This window comes from Elephantulus edwardii, unplaced genomic scaffold, assembly GCF_000299155.1.
Source record: "Elephantulus edwardii isolate Elephantulus edwardi_28Jun2011 unplaced genomic scaffold, EleEdw1.0 scaffold00070, whole genome shotgun sequence".
Classification (NCBI taxonomy): domain Eukaryota; kingdom Metazoa; phylum Chordata; class Mammalia; order Macroscelidea; family Macroscelididae; genus Elephantulus; species Elephantulus edwardii.
In genome coordinates, this window is record NW_006399820.1 from 8,969,068 (window position 1) to 8,990,577 (window position 21,510).

The following is a 21,510-nucleotide window of genomic DNA, read 5'->3' on the forward strand; positions in this document are numbered from 1 at the left end:
CAAGCTCCTTAAAGACACATCAGATTATTAATTTGAAGCACAGAATGCCCAAGATGAGCCTGGAACATTTTATTGTTCCCATAAAAAAAGAACCGACAAAGACTTCAGGAACTAAATCTAAAGGAGTGAGGAGCCAATTTGAAGAGCTTCCATTGTACAAAATTGCAATCTAATGACAAAAAATACATCAGATACGTAAAAATGTATGAGTTTAAAAGAACTCTGGTGATGCTGTGGTAAAGAGTTGCCTGCCAACCCAAAAGTACATGGTTTGAATGCACCAGCTGCTCTGCAATAGAAAGACAGGCAATTTACCTTTTACTGCTTCTGAAAAACAGCTGGAGTCAGCTCTGAGTTGGTTCTGATTTTATGGTGTATAACAACAACAATAACAACAAAATAAAACAGAAAGAAGCATCAATCGTGTAGTAGTCGACAGGGACTTGCACTGCCAATCCAAAGCCTACAACTCTGTTGGTTTGAATCCACCAGCTATTCCATAGGACAAAGACAGACAGACTTCTTCCTTGTGATTTACAGTCTCTGAAAACCCACTATTTGGGGTCAGCTATGAGTCTTTTGAGAAATAAAACCTCATTGGTAATTTCTGAAGAGGACGAAAAATCAACTCAGCTATTGAAAATTCATGTGCAGAAAGAAAGCATTAAGTATTTATCCTGCCTTTGCCATATGAACAGTTGTTCAAGGGAAAGAAAGTGTTGATGAGAGAAAATTGGTCATCAGAGTACTTTTAGCTAATGTGAAGAAGGAAAGATAATTAGCATAGCATCATTTTGCAACCATGAATGAATAGATGGATCCAGGGCAAAATTCATCACTCCTGTTAAGGTCATAAAAAGAAGCAGTATATTTTGCGCCTTATGATGCACACTATCTTAAGACATAGTTTTGTCACAAAATAAAACCTCAATCTGATTAAGCCTCCAAATATAATCAGAAAATGATAAAACACACCAGGGAACAGAGAAGCATGTTAAATCATACCAGAGGATACAATTAGCTAAGTTTTGACTACAGGAAAAACCACAGGACAAACCACCTACCTCCTTCAATAAATACACTACAATAATGAAAATAAAATGAGCAAGAAAAAGAGAAGGCCTAGAGATGAAAATGACTTTCAAAGCACACTAATTGTAATGTACAAAAAAAAAAGTAACTAGTAATGTAGTGGCATTATTTGTATCTTGATTCTGTTAGAAACAAGTGGAAAATGTGAACATTGACTAGGTTGTTGATGATCTTGAACAATTAATTCTTTTTAGATTCAATAATATATCATGAGTATGTTTTAAGGAATCTTCATATTATAGAGATACTCAGTGAAATATTTATAGATGAAATAAAATTTGCTTCAAAATAATCAAGAGATGGTTGGATAATATCATGGGTGATAGGAGATCAGCCATGAGTTAAGAATTGTTCAAGCTGGATGATGAGGATATGCAAATAGTAAACTATGTGCCACCACTGACCTGCTTGTATTTTGTGGACATTTCCTACAACAGATTTAAAACAATAAAATAAACTCACTGATCTCTGTTTCTGATAATGGCTCTTAGATAATATTTCATATTGTCAAATAGACATGAATTTGTACAGTTTACACTGTTGCTGTTATGTGCCATTAGCTTGCCTATGACTCATAGCGACCCTATGTACAATAGCTCTGAAGCTTGCCCTATCCTGAGCCAGTCTCACTGACACTGACACACTTACTCCCATTACCCCAGTTACTCTGTTAATCTGTCTCAGCTGGCGGTCTTCTTCTCCTGTGCTGTCCCTCGACTCTTCCAAGTATGATGCACTTCTCCAAGGACCAGTCTTCTTGGCCATATGCCCAAAGTATGTGAGATGGAGATTTAAAATCCTAGGAGAACCTTGGTTTCACCTTCTCTGAAACACACCTATTTGTTCTCTTGGTGGTCCATAGTATGTTCAGGACTCTTCTCCAGCACCACAACTCAAAGGCATCAATTCTTCTGTAATCTTTCGACATTGATGCATAGCAAGTAATTGTGAAGACCACATGTCCTGGATCAGGTGCACCTTAGTCTCTAAACATTGCTGTTTATCAGTACACCAGAGAGGCAGATTATCCCAGTGCAATTTGTCTTGACTGCCTGACTTTTGGTCCCAAGAATGTTGACTGTGGAGCCGAGCAAGCTGAAATTGTTAATGACCTCACTCTCTTAATCTACCATGGCGCTGCCAAATGACCCAGTGGTGAGAATCTTTGTCTTATTGATTTCTAAGCCCTAGTTAACAACATGGTCTGCCCCTGATGGAATGTCTGAACAGCCTCATCATTTTTTAAAAAACTCCAAACCCTCAATAGTAGAAAGGCATCCTCACATGAAATAGAATTGAGTATCATCAAGTTAGACTCCACTTAAGAGCCTAAATTTAAAAATATCATCCTGAAAGTTTCCTATTCTAAATTTTATAGACTTCTGGAGCTCTGGTGGCCTAGTAATAAGAAGCTATGTTGTAATCCCAAAGGCCCACAGTTGAATCCACCAATTACTTCAAGGGAGAAAGGTGAGCAATCTCTTCTTATGTGGTTTATTGCCTCTCAAAACCTAATGGAGGGTCAGCTATGGGTTTGTTCCCACTTGACAGTACAGAACAACAACTGAGTAAGATACTCAGATATAGTATCGAGCTCTCTTCACCAAAGACACCAAAAACCCATTTATAATCATGGAATACCTATAGTAAAGAGGAAGAACTGAAGAAAAACCAATGAGTGAGAAGATACCACAGTAGCATAATTAATGTGGCCATTTTAAACAGTTCCGTGTTTGCTGTGAGAACCAAGGTTGATGGCAGTGCTCACACGGTTGGCTAGCTGCCAGGAAAGGCATTACATCCTTCCCTGTTCCCCAGGCCCTTCCAGAGATGAGAGTAGTGACTTTTTCCCATCTCCATTTACTAGGTGGTTGACTGCAATCCCTAGGTCATCTCAGATCTGCCTTACTTTAGACCCCATACTTAGTTCTAGGAGTTTGCATGGTTCTGAACTCAAGTTCTCCTTCCAGGAATTGATAAATTGTACTGTGCATGACCTGCAGCATCCCCTGGACTAGCAGGGGCACTACCTTGGAGCAGTACACCCTTCACTGCATCCACCATCCGTGGAGATTTCAGGTGGGCAGTGATCATAACTTCAAGCTAGCCATATATGACCAGATACGAAAAGCACCTCCCAACCTCCAGCTGGCAAAAACACAGTCCTTAGCCAGCCAGATTAATTACAGGGTCATCTGAGGCCAGTGGAAACTCTGTCACAGGTTGGGTGCCTCACTCATGCACAGATACTTTCAGGACAGACATCTTGTCTCCATCCTCAAACACATAATGTCAAGAGAAAAACAGACAGTGCCAAACCATTCAAAATAAAACAGGATAAAATGTGGGAGGGGGGGGCGGGGGAAGTGGCCAAACTACATAACAAGAAAATCTTTCAGAGGAATAAAGTCTTTTAGAATTTCCTTATAAAGGATTCAAAAGAGTTTTCCATTAATTGTTTTCTAAGGAGTGCGAGAGTGCTAAAAAGCAAAGAAGCCAATTTGAAGACCGAGGTGCACCTGATCCAAGCCATGATCATAGCACTTCCTTGCTATGGATCTGAGAGTTAGATGGTGAACAAAGATTACAGAGGAAGAAGAGAAACCTTTGAGTTATGGTGCTGGAGAAGTGCACTAAATATTCTATTGGCTTCCAAGAGAACAAATTTATCTTAGAACATTCTGAGAGCAAGTTTCATCCCAAATATTTCAGGCATGTTGGTAGTCCTTGGAAAAAGACATCATGCTTTGCAAAGCGGGGGATCCATGAAGGAAGAAGACCCTAAAAAAGATAGAGCGACAAGTGACTATAACAATGGGTTCCCTTGCAGTAGAGAAAAAGGGACGTCATAGACAGGGCAGGGCTCAGATCTGTTGTTCACAGGATTGCTCTGAGTTGTGTTAAACAGACAACAAAGATTGAGAATAACACAGAAAACATAGAATTTCTAAGAAAATCAAACAACCAGAACTCCCAATTTAGGATCAAACTGATACAATAAAGAAACAAATTGGATGCAATGCAAAAAGCAAAGTGAAATTCAGAGTATAAAGACTGAAATGAATGACATGGATAATGCATTGGAAGGATAAAAGAGCAGAATTGAAGAAATAGAACACGGAATCAGTGAAATGAAGAACAAATCCCTCAGTAATACTCTGTTAAAGAAACAATCAGAAAGAAGGAAAGATTATGAAGAAAGCCTACTAATTATGCAGGACACCATCAAAAGGTGTTGAATGAAGTGTGAATGGAATCTCAGGACTGGAAATGACAAAAACCAAAAAACCACACACAAAAACCAAAAAACCACACCAAAAAACCCAACCAAAAACCCAACCAAAAAACAAAACCAAAACACCCCTGCTCCCAAACAACCCAAACCAAAACAAAATAAAACAACAACCAAAATCCTAAAAAACACAGAGGAAACTGTTGAAAAGTTATGTCTTGAAAATTTCCCAAACATTATTGAAAATTAGAAAAATATGCATTCAAGATCCTCTGTATCCTCTAAAGAAGAGAAATCCTAAAAATACCTTGACACATTATAATAAAATTTTCCATATTTAGAGACAAAGAAAGAGTACTGAAAGCAGAAAGCTCAAGGAAAACAGACTCATGTATAAACACTGCTTTCTGGTGGCCTCAGACTCTGGATAAAATGGACTGACACAGTGACTGTGGCAACGGGATTGGCTCAGGATAGGGCAACGTTCAGAGCTACTGTTCATAAAATCACTATGGGTTGCAGTCGACTCAACAGCACTTAACCACAATATCATCTATAAAAATCTAATCTGATCTAATAAAATCCAGCTCCAATGTTTCAGTAGCAACTATGCATACAAAGAAGGCAATGGGATGACATTTCTAAAACTCTGAAAGAAAAAGATTGCCAACCAAGAATTCTGTATCCAGCAAAACTGTCCTTCAGACATGAAGGTTAAATTGGGACATTTCCAGATAAAAATAAACAAAAGTAATTTGTAAAAACTAGACCAAATCTATAAGAGATCCTTAAGGGAGCTCATGACACCAAGAACTAATGACAACAGACAACAAGTCAAAATCAACACACATGACAATATCATTAACATACTTAACCTGGACACAGAAGCACACAAAGCATATTAAACATATCACACTAAAATTTAGGAAAGCAAAGTATCATCATATAAATAAAGATTGATACAATGAAAACAGGTGAGTAAAAAAATTGTTACAGAGTTTTAAATGGAGAGGGAATCAAAGATACCTAGAAATAAAGTGAATTGTTTTGTTGTTGTTGTGATTGCTTTCCACAACTTATGCACACTTAGAGTAGACTAACCGATATGAGCTATGAGTCAAATTGTTTTTTATATTAAAGTAAATAGAAATGTTTAGGGTGACCTTCAAGGAAATTAGTAAACCTTCTTGTTAAAATAAAAAATAAAAAAAAAAGAAATTCATACTGGTAAATAACAAAACATCAGCAACAAAGAAGAGACATAAATGAAATTAATTCAGCACAGAAAAGCAGATGTAACAAAGATATAAGTAATGCCACAAAAAAATGAGTGCAGCAAAATGACAGCAATAAAACCAAATGGAGTTCTGGTGGTCTAGTGGTAAGAAACTGCACTACAATCCCAAAGGCATGCAGTTCAGATCCACCAGATGTTGTGCAGGATGGGTAATCTACTCCCATGCAATTAATTGCCTCTTAAAACCCACTGGAAGGTCAGCTATCGGTTGGTTCCAACTTGACAGTACTCAACAACAACAAAAATGAACATTGGTAATTACATTGAATGTGAGTGGACTAAATTCACCTATCAAGAGAAAAAGAGCAACAGAAGGGAGTAGAAAACATGACCCATAAATATGCTGCCTATAATGGACACATCTAAATTTAAAAAAGGGGGAAACAATATACCATGAAAATCTAAATTTTTATAATATAAGAAATAACAATACTAATTTATGGTAAAATAGACTTCATGGAAAAAACAGTATAAGAGACAATGGAGGTTCAAGGAACAGAATTCTAGTAACATCCACATGAAATATATTGTACAATCTAGATGCCATGTCTCCTTACCTTGTGCCTCTCCCCCACAATCTGCTGAATCTCTTCTCAGTTTACCAACATAGGTTAAAAGCAACCAGGTTAAAAGGAAGTAGCTCCAAGATGACATAGAGCCAAATATTTAAAGAATAATAAAAAATTCTCAAGGAGAGGCATTTATCATTGTTGTTGTTGTTGTTATGTGCCATTGAGTCACTTGTGACTCATAGCAACCCTATGTACAACAGCCCTAAACTCTGCTCTGTCCTGTGCCAATCTCATTGTCTCCGATACACCCATCTCGATTACACCAGTCACTGAATCTATCCACCTCATAGAGGGCCTTCCCCTCCTGTGCTGTCCTCCACTCTCCCAAGCATGATGCCCCTCTCTAAGGATTGGCCTCTCCTTATAACATGACCAAAGTATGTCAGATGAAGACCCAGAATCCTTGCCTCCAAGGAGCAGTCCGGTTTAACTCTCTCCAGGATGAATCTGTTTGCTTTCTTAGCAGTCCATGGTACCCTCAATACTCTCCCCAGCACCATAGCTTAAAGGCATAAATTCTCCTTCTATCCTCCCTAGTCATTGTTCAATTCTCTGATGCATAACAAGTTATTGCAAAGACCATGGCCTGTATCAGACATACCTTAGTCTCCAGAGAGACACTATTGCTCTTCAGTACTTTGGAGAGGTCCCTAACAGCAGACTTTCCCATTGCAATATGTCTTTTAGTTTCCTGGATGCTGGTGCTAAGAGCATTGACTGTGTAGCCAAACCGACTAAAGCTGTGAACAATCTTAATCTCTTCACCATCCATCCTGATGCTGCCAATTGGTCCTATGCATTTACCATGAAAGAACTTTTAGCATATCTGACTAAGGAGGATAGAAGGAGAGTTGATGCCTTTGACCTGTGGTGCTAGAGAGAGTATTGAAGGTACCATGGACTGCTAAGAAAATAGATTCATCCTGGAGAGGGCTAAACCAGGCTGCTCCTTGGAGGCAAGGATGCTGGGGCTTTGTCTGGCATACTTTGGACATGTTGTAAGGAGGGACCGGTCCTTGGAGAGGGACATCATGCTTGGGAGGGTGGAGGGACAGCGCTGGAGGGGAAGACCCTCTATGAGATGGACTGATTCAGTGGCTGGGGTAATCGGGGTGGGTGTGTTGGAGACAGTGCGATTGGCACAAGATAGGCAGAGTTTAGGGCTGTTATACATAGGGTCACTATGAGTCACAAGTGACTCAATGGCACATAACAACAACAGCAACAACATTTTGCCATATACACTTTGGTCTTTCTAAATTTCTTTATAAAAAATGTAAAGGCAAGTATTAATCCCGTGAAAACTTAAGAAAGTCTAGGAAATTCAGAAAAGCTGGTATTCTGATGGTCTTGGTTCCCCTGGTACTGAATAATCACACACTGCTATAGAATTGGGATGCATAGAGACCTTCTATTGGTTTCTGAGGCTGTAAATCATAGTGGGATGAGACTGCCCATCTTTTTCCCATGGAGATGCTTTTGGATTTGAACCACTGGGTGCATGCAGCCTTTGGGTTAGCAGTGCAACTCTCTAAACCCTGTTACCAGAGACAGCTCCATTGTATGGAATAGACTACCTTTAATAGACACATTCTCCAAAGGTTAAAACCAAACCCAAAGTTCAAATTTATACTGCATGATCATGGCTAAGAAAATAAACAAACACAAAAGTTTAAGTGCACATCTGAGTCTGTTTTTTTAGATGAAAGGAGCCCTGGTGGTGCAGTATCTCATGTGTTAGGCAGCTAATTGAAAAGCAGGCAGCTTTGTGGGAAAGATGGGTCACCTCTACCGTTAAAGATTTACAACCTGTCGAATACCTGACAGAGGGCTGCCGAGTAGGAATCTACACAACAGTAGTGAGGTGCTTTGTTCTGTTTTTAGATTTGGCAGGAGGGGAAAGTAAGTACTTAGGGACTACATCCCATATACCAATATTAACCTAGTGGGGAGTTCTCTCTGGACACAGGGTCACCGTGAGACTGAAATGATTTGATGGCAAATCGGCTTGGTTTTGGTTTTGATGTATCAGTATTAGGTGTTTTACATACACTATTGAAAGTCTTAGCAAACTGAAGTAATAGAGATGTTACTATTCTCTTTTAATAGGCTAAAATAAAGCTCGGAAGTCATGTGATCAGGAAAAACCTGGAGTCTAGATGTATAAACCCAGGTTTTCCCCCCCTGAAGGCTGGAACATCATCCACACTGTTAGCAGGGGGTCTCCCTGTTCATGAGTTCAGTACTTTAATCAGTGATCAAAGAACTAGACATGCCTTGGCTATGACTATACCACTATCATCTAGCTCCTGTGGCCGAGTGGTAAAGAGTTGCCCTGTTAAATCAAAAAGTACGTAGTTCAAATCTCTAGGGGAGAAGAAAGAGCAATCTTTTCCTGCGTGATTTAATGCCTCTGAAAACCCACTGTAAGTTCAGCTGAGTCATTTCTAACTTGATGGTACACAATAACAATTTTCTATATTTTAATATTATTAATAATGCTTTTGGAATTTTAGGGCAGTGCAATAATTAATGCAGTTGGTTGCCTAGTCAAAAGGTTAGAGGTTCAAATCTACTCAGAGGTTCTTTGGAAGAAGGTCTGGCAATCTGTTTCTGAAAAATGAGCCACTAAAACCCCTAGGGAGTCCCGTACTACTATGACACATATGAGGTTAGAGTTGATATAACGGCCATTGGGAATGATGGATTTTGCTAGTAAATCATTCTCTGCAATAGGCATAGAAACAAAGGCATTACAATCGAGGTAGAATCTTTGAAAAAAGAATTCACCCACTATTGAAAATTCTTTTCCCTGCAGCACTTTAAAACCTGACCTTTATAAAACATGCAATGTTAAAAAGGAAAATATAAGTCAACTTCCTTAAAAATGTCTCCAGGATTAGCCAGCACATCAAAAAATGAAATCTCTGGGATTTTAATTTAAATGCTGGATTACATTGCTCCTCTCTGGCCCTCCATCTCAATCCCCTAACTATGGTATAAAGGAAAACAACAGCGCAAATTTATGGTTATGCGTATCGAGTTTCAGAGCTCATTGCTGGTAGAGGAGGAATATACACTTGGCAAGGTTTGACAAAGCTGGTCTATTTCACTGCTTTCTCAGGAAAGTAGTATGCTTACAGAATTTTTATCCACACTTGTCGAGCTCTTCTATGCTTGGATAGAGAGTCCACCAGAATCACTCATAATGTAGATAATAGTATCTTCTGTAGCTATTGTCAAAGAAAAGCTATCCTTTTTTGTTTTAATTAGCATGTCCTTGCAACTTATTGTAAAGGAAATGATAATGCATAGATCAAAACCATTTTGGAATTAGGTAGCTTAGTGATCTTTTCTTCCTGTATGATAAGTCATTACTATATCCCCCCCCTTTTTTCTCAAGCGCTTAACAATTGTGTTGGAGAAAGGACATCAAATGATGCTTAGAAATGTGATACACATTTTCATTTCACACTCCATCAGCTTTTACAACTGTAGCTCAATGAAATGTAAGAGAGAGCTTGGCAAATGGCCATATTTGCCAAGGTATAAAATAGGGGTCAGGCTATTTTATTTTTTTTTAAGAAGGGGGAAGTTTCATTTTCACTCCACGTGCCTAAAGCAGATAGCAGCTAACACCCCAGAGAAAGACACTACAGTAACTAGGCCGACTGATACAGTTTAGTGCCTGGTCAACTGGAGGTCTTTAAGGACACTGTAAACTGTTTCATAAAGCAAGAAAACCTTCCATTCCTTGGCCCCTTCCACTCAGGATCTACTGACACAGAAACGAACTGGATCAGATCATCATTGGTGTTAAATCCTTCACCTGCAAAGAACGGCTTTTACCCTCTGCTTCCAGCCTGCAACCGGAAACCGCTTTTTTCCCTTTGCAGGAGGAGAGGCAAAACTATAGGCATCGGCAAAACCCTGCACCTTTCTAATTCAGATTTCAGTATGTCAGAAGGGATTAAAGCCTCATGCATACAGAGAAGGGGAACTAGAAATGATAACAGAAGCACGGTCTGCAAGCTTTGTACTTCCCCAGCTGCTGTTCCACCGGCAGGCTAGAGAGGGCAGCGCCTTGTACTCACCTCTGTTAAACCTGAGACCACTCCTTTTGCTAATGGTTTGCTGATGGATGGACAGTAGACCTTGGCGTCTGTTACTGGCTGCCCTTTCATAAAATGTTTTCCTGATTCGTAAATGTCCACTTCGACCATCTTCCCCATGAATGAGGGGTTCTTTGGCACTAATACCTTTAAAAAAATTCAGAAGGTTTAGATTAGTTGTTTGGTTGGTTCCCCGTCCCCTTCATTTTCTTGAGGAATGCGTTATTTTAGAACAGTGTCAAGTTTCTAAAATTGTTCCAGAGGTAGGAAAAACTCATGTTTGTTGTACCTCTAGGACCCTTTTAGTAATATTGTACATTAATGGGATACATTTACCATAATTAATAAACCACATAATTATTAACTAAAATCAATACTTTGTATTCAGATTTCCTTCCTCCGTTTTCTTCTAATGTCCTTTATTTTGGTGCCAGAAGTCCACCTCTCGCTTTCTCATTACTGACCGTTCAGTGGGTTTCCGAGGCTGCAGTTCACACAGAAGGAGACTGCCTGTCTTTCAGCTGCTGCTGAATTTGAACAGCCAGGGAGGTGTGGCCTATGGTTAGCAGCACAACTTCCAGCTCTGGGGATTATGCTACCAGAGCTCCCATCTGGGCTCACACTACATTCTGTTCTCATTTAGGCTCCTTTTGGTGTGGCAAGGAGCCCTGGTAATGCCAATCCAAAGGCTGGAGGTTTGAATCCACTAGCTGCAGTGTGAGGAAAAGGTGAAGCAGTCTGCAGTCACAGACATTTACAGCTCTGAAAACCCTTCTGACTTACAGGGTTGCTATGAGTCAGGATCAAGTTGAAGGTAGTGGTTTTGACTAGGTTCTTTGGCTGTGACAATATTCATTCACTTTGTACTTGCTCATCGTACTTTATAATTGTTGACAGAACACGTCATTTTGAAAAGCTCATTGGAGAGGATTTTATATGTCCTTTGCCTTATCTAAAGGTTCTCAGCAGACTGGCCACAGAAATTATTCCTATTAGCTAAAGTAAACTTGGTGTATAGGAAAGCAAAGGTCGTCTCCCAGCACTCTAGCATAGCAGGAGCTCAAAGAGGGGATGAGAGGGGAGGCACAATAAATGGATGGAAAAAGAACTGGATTTTGTGTGGCAGAGAAGTAACATGGGTTTTTTTCTCCCCCTTATATTTGTCTCTAGGATTTACATTTCATCTACTCAATTAAAAAAAAACACAACAACTCCCCAACCAACCACACACACACAAAACCAAAAAACACACAATCAAATTCTCAAAAACTAAAAAAAAAACCCATAAAAACCCAAATCCCACAGCTGATATCTTCAACTCTATATGTCTTAGAGAAAAACTGTGCTCCCTGGGGTTTTCAGCAGTACTTTTTCAGATCAGCAGCCCTTTTTTTCCCAGGTACCTCTGGGTGGATTTGAACTTCTAACCTTTTGATTAGCAGTTACTACTTATACCATTCAGGGACTGTTCACTCACTCAATGTAGCACCCTAACACATAGAATTGTAGTGGAGGCCAAGAGAATAGCAGTTATCACCTGGAGGCAAAGGATAGGATTTCCCAAGGCTTCTCATTACCCACAGGGAAGTTTTGGGGGCCTCTGAGAAGACTCTGCCAGCTCAGGGTACTTTGCAAGGAGGGAGGGCATTTCTGGGAGGAGCCACCAGGCTGCAGACAGTGCTTTTTTATTGCAGGATGCCTGCTGGCCTAGGGCATGTGGAAGGCAGGCTTGGGAAATCCCCCAGCAATCAGCCAGCCACCTCCTCGGGACAGGCCTTTGATATTTGGCTCAGGGCTGTGTCATGCAATGAAGAAAACAGAGACAGCACTGATGAAAGCCTTTGACTTTTAATACCTTCCAAGCTAGCTGTCAGAGTCATGGTTTGAGTAGACATTTCAAATAAAGATTTGTGTACTTGTGGGGTGTATATGCATATGTGGTGTGTTTGAGGGGTGGGGGAGTGTGCACATGTATGGAGGGTGGGGATGAGGATAACATCTGAAAGTACCTTAGATGTTTGGGATGAAATGACTCCTTGATAGAATGGCTGCCATTCAGTCCCTTGGCTCTAGTATAAAATGCACGTGTTTGTTACTCCTGGGAGCCCACCTCCACATAGAACCAGCTCCTCTGAAGGGTACTTTACTTTGGCTGCTTCAGAGGAAACTTTCAGATGGTCTCTTACCATTAGAGATTGCTGATAAAAGTACTTGTTTAACTTGAGCAAATGTTTTCCCTCCTGTGGGACTTATAGGTAGTTTGTATGCATTATGTCTTCCTCACGCATCTATTTTTGTACTATAGCTACTTGCCAATCTTGTCAAGCTAAGGTCCAAAAGAAACAGACTGGTTCTCCTGCAGAAATACTTAGAGATCTAGATGATACAGTCTTCATCTCTAGGCCTCGTCATAAGAGAAAGAATTCTTATAAAATCTTTAATATGGTGTCTTGTAGAGACACACCCCCCTCTCGCTGCCCTCTGGGGGGGGGGGAAATCAGATGAGAGCTAAAAGTTCCAAAGTCAACACTCGGGAAGGCAAAATTGGATACTGAGCTTTTTGAGTTTGATTTTTAGGACAACTGAGTCCGTTGCTTCATCAGAAACCAGGGAGAGGGTCACCTGGTTGGGGAGCAAAGTAACTCCAGGAGTTTTCGTCTTAAGACATGAAAGCACCTTTAAATCCGTTTTTCTGAAATGAGAATTGCAAAGAAATCTCTAGGGGGGAAACTATTCCTGGGAGACATGGTGCTATTCCAGGGAAAAGAAAAAAAAATCACCTCCCTTGATCTGCTGCCTTGATCTGAATGAAGGGCTCAGTGTTTTTCCCCCTCCGGTTTTAATAATTGGAAAAAGCCCGACTGCTTTAAATGAGAGGAAACAGCTAATGAGGCATGCCATTGCCTTTAAAATGAAGGGAAAGAAAGTTCCCTGCTGAGGCAGAAACCCAGATGGCAAGAGAAAGGAAAAGAGGCAACCCAAATGCAGACAGGCTTCTCCCCAGGGCTGAGCAGAAGGCCGGCCTGGACGGAACACGGCTCTCTGGAGTGTGTTAATGAGACGGAAAATGGGGGCAAGAGGAGGCTCACATGGGGAGTGCTGGGAATCTTCTCAACTGTGGTCTCTGCTTGGTATGAACTGGGCGTGCTCAGTCTGGCTTCTCATGTTTTAAGGCCCTTCATGTTTCCTGAGGGCCTGGTGACCTGTCTGATACTGTTCTAGGTAGAACATAAATTCTGGCATCACTTCAGTTTGATTTCCTAAATTTCTACCATGGGGAGTCTGTCTCCCTTGTCTGTAGTCCTTAAGAGTTTCCAAAAGCTTGAATTCCAATCATGATCCACAAGGAAATTACAATGACAACAAGAACAAATCCACACCGAAATACCACTTAGCATCTGAACAGCTTTAGTTTGCTTGGCTCCATAGTCAACACTCTTGGCACCAGCAGCCAGGAAATTAAAATACATATTGTGATGGTAAAGTTTGCTATTAGGGACCTCTCCAAAGTACAGAAGAGCAATGGTGTCACTCTGAAGACTAAGGTGCACCTGATACAGGCCATGGTCTTTGCAATCACTAGCTATGTTTCAGATAGTTGGACAATGACTAGGGAGGATAAAGGAGAACTGATGCCTTGGAGCTATGGTGCCAGAGAAGAGTATTGAATATACCATGGATTGCTAAGAAAATGAACAGGTTTGTCCTGGAGAGGGTGAAGCTGGTCTGCTCCTTGGAGGCAAGGATTCTGAGGGTTCATCTGACATATTTTGGTCATGTTGCAAGGAGGGACCAGTCTTTGGAGAAGGACGTCATGCTTGGGAGGGTGGAGGGCAGGCGCAGGAGAGGAAGACCCTCTATGAGGTGAAATGATTCAGTGATTGGGGTAATTGGGGTAGGTGTGTCAGAGACAGTGCGATTGGCACAGGCCAGAGCAGGGTTTAGGGCTGTTGTACATAGGGTTGCTATGAGTCGCAGGCAACTTGATGGCACATAACAACAAAAAATCTGATTTTATTGATTAGGTGCTGTGGAGTTGACTCTGACTCACAGAGACCTTATGAACAACAGGTCTGAATGTAGCTCTGTCTAGCACCATCCATACAATCTCCATTATGCTCAAGCCCATTGTTGCAGTCATTGTTTGTCCATCTCCTTAAAGGACTTCTTCTCATTCTCTGACCCTCCACCCTTCCCAGCGTGAGGTCCTTTTCCAAAGACTGATACCAAAGTAGATGAAATGAAGCTTCACCACCCTTGTTGTACTTTCTACATGACAGTTTTACTTGTTCTTTTGGCAGTCCATGGTATATTCAGTTCTCTTAACTAACACTGCGATCTAAGGGCATCCTTTTTTGGAAGTGAGCTTATCTGATGAGAAAGGATTTAGAAGAAAAGAAATGAAATCCATTTGCCTAGAAGGACTCATGGGAATCTATGAATCCTAACTCCTCCTTGGCCAGATCTGCTTTCCTTTGGTTACATCTGTGCTGTTTCATCACCTGAAGATGGAGAATCCCAAGGGCTGAAAAAGAACCATGGCTGTGTATTGCGACCAAGGCTAGTGAACTTATATGAGCAGCAAAGGCAAGCTGGTGACTGGGAGCTCCCAGGCTTGGCCTCCAACACCGTCACAATGAATGAAAATTTCGTCTTCACACTTAAGTCTCCAGAGCTGCTCACAGAATCTGAGCCAAACCCAACACTCTTTTTGCACTGTATGCAGATTTTTGGACAATGAAACATTATATAAATAAATAAATAAAGTAACAACAACAAGTCAAACTACCTAGAAACAACAACAAACACCAGCTTGTCTTGCCCTTTTACTCTGATGTCCTCCAGGCAGACATCCTTCCTCTCTGTGAGCAGGACATCCCCCCCCCCCCCAATTTCCTTTGCCAGGCTCTAGAAATTTTTGCAGGCAATTCCAAATTCCCAAAATTAGTCCTGTGAGAGTTTCTTATTGTTAGATGACTTCAAGTAGGCTCCAAATCACACTGACTCTCTGACAGAATGATTGTATGGACCAGAAAAAGCCTCATTTCTCCTGTCCCAGCTTCATAATCGTTAAGTTTAAGTCCACTTTTTCCAAAGGCCATCTGCTTCACAAAGTGTGATGTTCTTCTCCAAAGATTGGTATTTCCTGACAATATGTCCAAAATCCATCTTGTCGTGAGCTCTGGTGGCCTAGTACCAAGAAGCTGCACTGCAATCCCATAGGTGCACGGTTTGAATCCACCAGATGCTCTGCTGAAGGAGGAGGGACAATCTCCTCCTGTACCAGTCAGATCTGATTTGACGGTACACACAAAAACAATTTAAAAAAAAATAATTAAAAACAAAACCCCAAACAAACCAAAATCCATCTTGCCTTCCTTGATACTAAGACGCTATACTTATTCTAAGACAGATCATTTATTCTTCTAGAAGTCTATGGTATAGTCACTATTCTATGCCAACACCAAAATGTAAAGGTTTTTTTTAAAAAAAAAAAAAATTCTGGGTATTTCCAATTCCCTATCCAACTTTCACATGCATATGAAGTGATTAGAAATATCATGGCTTGGACCAGGGATATTTTAGTCCTCAAAGTTACACTTCCGTTTCCTTGTACTTTTAAGAATAATTGTTTTTTTTTCAAATTTTCCCAATGCTGTAAGCCATTTGATTTCTTGACCGCAGTTTTCATGGATATAGATTGTAGATCTAATAAAATCATTGGCAACTTCAACTTTTTTCCTCTAGTATGTAGTTGTGAAGATTTCTGTTTTATGTTGTGGTGCAATCCATACTGAAGGTAATAATCATTTATCTTCATCAGTAAGTGCTTCAAACCATTTCATTTTCTGCAAGGAAGACTGTGTCATCTGATACCACAATTTGTTGATGAATTTTTCACCGACACTATTGCTACAATCATTTTCATTCAGTTCAGCTTCTTGGATTATTACCTCTATACACACAGAATAAAGATGGTTAAAAGGTGCACTTCTGAAGTACGGCTTTCTTGATTTAGACCATGTATCCCTTGGTTTTGGGGTTAGGTTTGTTTTGGGTTTGGGGGGGTTTTTTTGCAGTGATTGCTACTTGGTGAGCACAATTAACAATTTTGGAATTCTACTCATCAAAATGTTTTCTATAATTCATTATTTAATCTACACAAGTGCCTTTTCTCTTTTTTTATTAATTTGTGTTTGCGTGTATGTACCGTCAAATCGGAGCTGATGGGTATAGGAGGAGTTTGCCCCACCTTCTCCAGCAGAGCATCTGGTAGATTTGAACTGCGTACTTCTGGGATTGTCACAAGTACCTTTTCATCAGGAATGAGAATGGGAATCCCAGAACATTTAATTGTGCTAATGCGAAACCTGTACTTGGACCAAGAGGCAGTAGTCAGAACAGAGCAGGGTAACACTGCATGGTTCAAAATTGGGAAGGGTGTAAGCCAGGGATGCATCCTGTCTCCATACCTTTTCAACATGTATGCAGAGCAGATTATCCGAGGGGCTGGGCTCTATGAGGAGAATTGTGGTATCAGGATTGGTGGAAGGTCTATTAACAATCTCCGTTATGCAGATGCGCAGGAGGGGAAGACCCTCTATGAGATGGATTGATTCAGTGACTGGGGTAATCGGGATGGGTGTGTCAGAGGCGGTGCGGTTGGCGCAGGATAGAGCAGGGTTTAGGGCTGTTGTGCATAGGGTCGCTATGAGTCGGAAATGACTTGACGGCACATAACAACAACAACAACAACCTTTTCATAGTCAACAAAATACAGGTAAACATATCTCTACTATTCTCTACTTTCAGCCAAGACTCATCTTGCATCAGTAATGATATCTTTCCCCACCCCTCAAAACCCTTTTCTGAACCTGGCTTGAATTTCTGGCAGTCTCCTGTCAATGTACTGCTGTAACCATTTTCCTGTCAAAGACTAATACTGACTAAAAGCATTCTAAAGATGTATTTCGTGGTGTAGAATAACCCACAAAGATAAAACCTCATGTCAGTCTGTCTGGCTTGATGCTATAAAATAGCTTCGAAGCAGCAAGATTCTAGGACCTTTCTCCTTTTACATCCCTCCTTGTTTCTTAAACTGATTTACTTTCAGATCTCATTTCCATTTGGAAAAAAAACTCCAAGAACACAGAAGTATCTCTTACCTGCTCATAAAATCGATTGTGAGCAACATAAAACTTGGAATCAAAAGATTCTTCTGTTACTAACACTTGTTGTCTTTCACCAATCTACAGAGATAGGGGAGAGAAAAAGAAAGAAAAAAAAGAAAGATCAGGGCAAAGAATTAATAATCCAAAATAAAGGTAAGCTCATATTGTGCTCTTCAATTTAAAGCAGACACTACATGTCTAATTATTTAACAGCTAAGCCAGGAATCACTGATTCAAATTACCTAAATGACATTAATTATGCAACAATATAAAATCAGTGGTGTATGAAGTCTTATTTTCTTACATAACTACAAAATAAAACTTGATTTTATTTCCTCCTTCAACATAAGTATGAATAATTAAGGCTTCTAAGACATACAAAGATTTTATAAACATCACTCACTTTGTTTCTTGAAACAAAGTTGAAAAACAAGTCAGAACAAGCTGCTTCTAATCCAAATTCATGAAAATATTTTGGCAATATGAAAGAGTAGTAATAGACATTCATTTGAGTCGTGAGAGATAGAGTATTTTAGCAGTCTCTAAATACTAGGCATGGAGCTCTCATACCTAAACTTTTCACATCCATGTTGAGTGTGATTTTGAAATAACTTATTTCCACAGCTATTAACTTACTATGTTCCTTCTTTTTTTTTTTGTCACAGGTAACAACTGTCCATTTGTTGAAACTGTGACCTTATATTTATATTTTCAGAGAGAAAGAGCAAAAATATGGGAATGTTGATTCTTTATAAAAATCAATAGTAGGCATGCTAAGTATGCATTTTAAATAACAAAGATGTGAAATAAAATAAAAATGTTGGCTACAGAGATGTGACTATTCAAAAAAACTCTGCCATTTCCATATTGAGTCCATGAAATTCAGCATTTAAAAGAATACTTTTTTCCCCCACCAGGTTGTCAAAATATCTGATACAAGCAAACCAGCTGGATTGAATGATTATGCCCAGACTTATTTCTGCTTTTGCTGTTTGACAAATCCAACTTCCTCCTCCTCTACTGAAGCACATTATTAGTAAGATGATTTTTTTAAAGAGTGATTTCTGTTCTTTGTAGGGACTTGTCACTATGTTCGGGCGGTTACCATTTAGGAAGAATAAACACAGCTGCATGAAATAGACCACCTAACAATTGGGGGAAAAAAAATAGAGCAAGAAAAACTCCCCTTGCAAGCATCCACAGCCAACACCAAATAGCACCATCATTTACTATTTATTGTACAATCGTGTCCAAAACTTAGCCCCCCTTAGCCAAGAGTTGGAAGGCCTTTGAGATGCTTATCAAAAATTGATTTCATGTGCTGAAAACCAGTGAAGGTTTCTGGAGTAGTAATCTCTTAAAAATCAACTGGCAAAAAGAATGTTCTCTCAACTCCTACTTTGAGTTTCAATGGCTCTGTTACTTTAAAAAAAAAACCAAACAAACCACAACACACCCCCAAAACCCAACCAACTTGGTGACTATTGCATTTCACTGAAGTGTATTCTTCTGGGAGAAAATGCTGGATGTTTGCACACATTTCGCAGTGTGAGTTGCTCATAGCGTAAGATAAGTGTCTGTGAATGGTTCTTGAGGAAATCTGCAATTACACTTCATCTAACATTAAGTTTTCAGGAAATTTCTGTAACAACAATATGAAATTGTAGAGCCACTGAAAACTTGTGCTACTTCTTTCTACTTAGCCGAATTCACATAGACTGTTCTTGTGTCATTGTGGGGTTGGTGTTAGTAACCAGGACAGCCAGATATACACATCGAACGACTGTTAGTAAAGCTTGCCATGTTACTACGGTAGATGACAGCGCTTCTGGTCCATACACAGAACTCTCTGTGGGTGGGCAATTCACTCTCATTTGCCTGTGGATCTCAGAGGATTGACAGTCCCAGGAATTTACCATCACCCTATTTGTTCAGCCTTGGATTTTGTCTCACTGGCAAGGTCCTTAAAATTCCCAAGAGGATGTTGGGTAAAAGTGAGTATAAAGTGTTTAGAACTTTAATCAAATACTGCTGGAATTTGTTATCAATCTCTAAATATGTGTGTGCATGCACAACACACACACACAGCAAATGCTTTCTTAGATAGAGTCTTAAACAAAGTCAGCTTGAAATGTATTTCAAATACAAGCTTGAAGAAAATCAGCTATTTGAAATGCTGCTGTTGTTGTTAGCTGCCATCAAGTGAACTATGACTAACAGGGACTCTATGAACAGCAGATTAGGAACTAGCCTCATCCTGTGTCATCATCACGATCAAGTCCACTCATTAAAGGCACTGTGTCGATGAGTTTAGTCCTTCTGTTAAGGGTCTTCCTCTCTTCTGCTGACCCACTATCTTTCCCAGCATGATGTCTTCTTTTAAGGGCACGCCCCTCTGGACACCCACCAAAGAATGTGACTTCATATGGTTTAAAAATATTTCTCTTCATTTTGAGTCCTGCCCCATAAGCAAATGAAGGGCCTTCATTGGGAGGAAGTTTTATTGCTCCATCCAAGTCATCAAAGTAGATTCTATTTCTTTTATTATTTCAAATGTTGTTGTTATGTGCCATGGAGTTGACTGTGACTCATAGTGACCCGACATGCAATAGCCCTAAACTCTGCTCTATCCCTTGTCAATCTTATTCTCTTCAACACACCTATCCTCATTACCTCAGTGACTGAATCAATTCATCTCATGGAGGGTTTTCCACTCCCACATTGTCCTTTTCCAAGGACTGATCCCATCTTGCAACATGTCCAAAGTATATCAGACAAAGTTTCAGAATCCTTGCCTCCAAGGAGTAGCCTGGCTTTACCCTCTCCAGGATGAACCTGTTTGTTCTCTTAGCAGTCCATGGTATAGTCAATACTCTTCTTCAGCACCACAGCTCAAAGGCATCAACTCTCCTTCTAGCATCCATAGTCACTGTCCAGCTCTCTGATGCATAGCAAGTAACTGAAAACAAAGACCATGGATTTTATCTGGCGCACCTTAGTCTCTAGACTGATATCGTTGCTCTCCAGTACTTTGAAGAAGTCTCTGTCAACAGACTTTCCCAATGCAATTCATCTTTTAATTTCCTGGCTGCTGGTACCAAAAGTGATGATTGTAGAGCCAAGCAAACTGAAGCTGACAACAATCTCAATTTCTTCACCATCTAATCTATCATGATGCTGCCAAATGGCCCAGTGGTGAGAATCTTTATTTTCTCAATGTTGAGCTTCAATCCATATTGAAGACTGCAGTCCTTGACCTTCTGCAGCAAGCGCTTCAGGTCCTCCTCAGTTTCAGCAAGCAGGGTTGTGTCACGGTCTTAAAATCAATGGTGACTTTACACTGCAATCCCAAAGGCACATGGTTTGAATGTTCCAGACGCCCTGCTGGAGAAGGAGGGGCAATCTCCTCCTGCGCCAGTCAGATCCAATTTGACGGCAGACACACACAAAATAACAAAACTTTTACAAAATAAACGGTGAATTTGACAGAGCTCAGGAAACACTCAGAGAGGCAATCTGGCACTGCTAAAAAGAAAAAAAAAGACTCAATGGGCTAAATGCTTACATGCAATCTTCAAATCTCATTTTCCACTGAATCACTTTTCTCTAAACTTTCTAATCCTTCCATGCTCCACCCCACATGCTATTCTTTTGTGGTTAAAGGACAAGACTTTGAATAATCATTCAGGTCTGCCATATTGATTTGTAGTCTTGGAAACCCAGTGAAGGGTTGCTATGAGCCTGAATGAACTCGACAGTGAGTGAGGGAATGAAGTATGTTTGTGGGGCAGTAGTGGAATTCCTGCCTGCCATGCATTATTCTGGCTTGACTCCTGCCCAGTGCACCTCATGCTCAGTCATCACCACCTCTCAGTGGAGGTCTGTGTGTTGCTATGATGCTGAGGAGGAGATTCCAGGTTAAGCTGGACTAGGATAATGATCGGCTGGAAATGAGCCATTGAAAACCTTATGGATCACAATGTTCCAACTGATCAAGACAGTATTTCATTCTGTTGTGCACCAGCCACCTTCA

General features: G+C 40.2%; 1 protein-coding gene across 1 annotated transcript in view; it reads right to left on the reverse strand.

Annotated features, from left to right (window-relative positions):
* CDKAL1 (CDK5 regulatory subunit associated protein 1-like 1) overlaps positions 1-21,510 on the reverse strand; it is an 886,114-nt gene that overhangs the window by 29,131 nt on the left and 835,473 nt on the right. Inside the window, exons 12-13 of the mRNA XM_006888658.1 lie at positions 17,472-17,555; positions 10,288-10,452 (exon numbers count right to left, since the gene is read on the reverse strand). Of these exons, the coding sequence (XP_006888720.1) occupies positions 10,288-10,452; positions 17,472-17,555 (249 nt within the window). The remainder of the gene's footprint in view (positions 1-10,287; positions 10,453-17,471; positions 17,556-21,510) is intronic.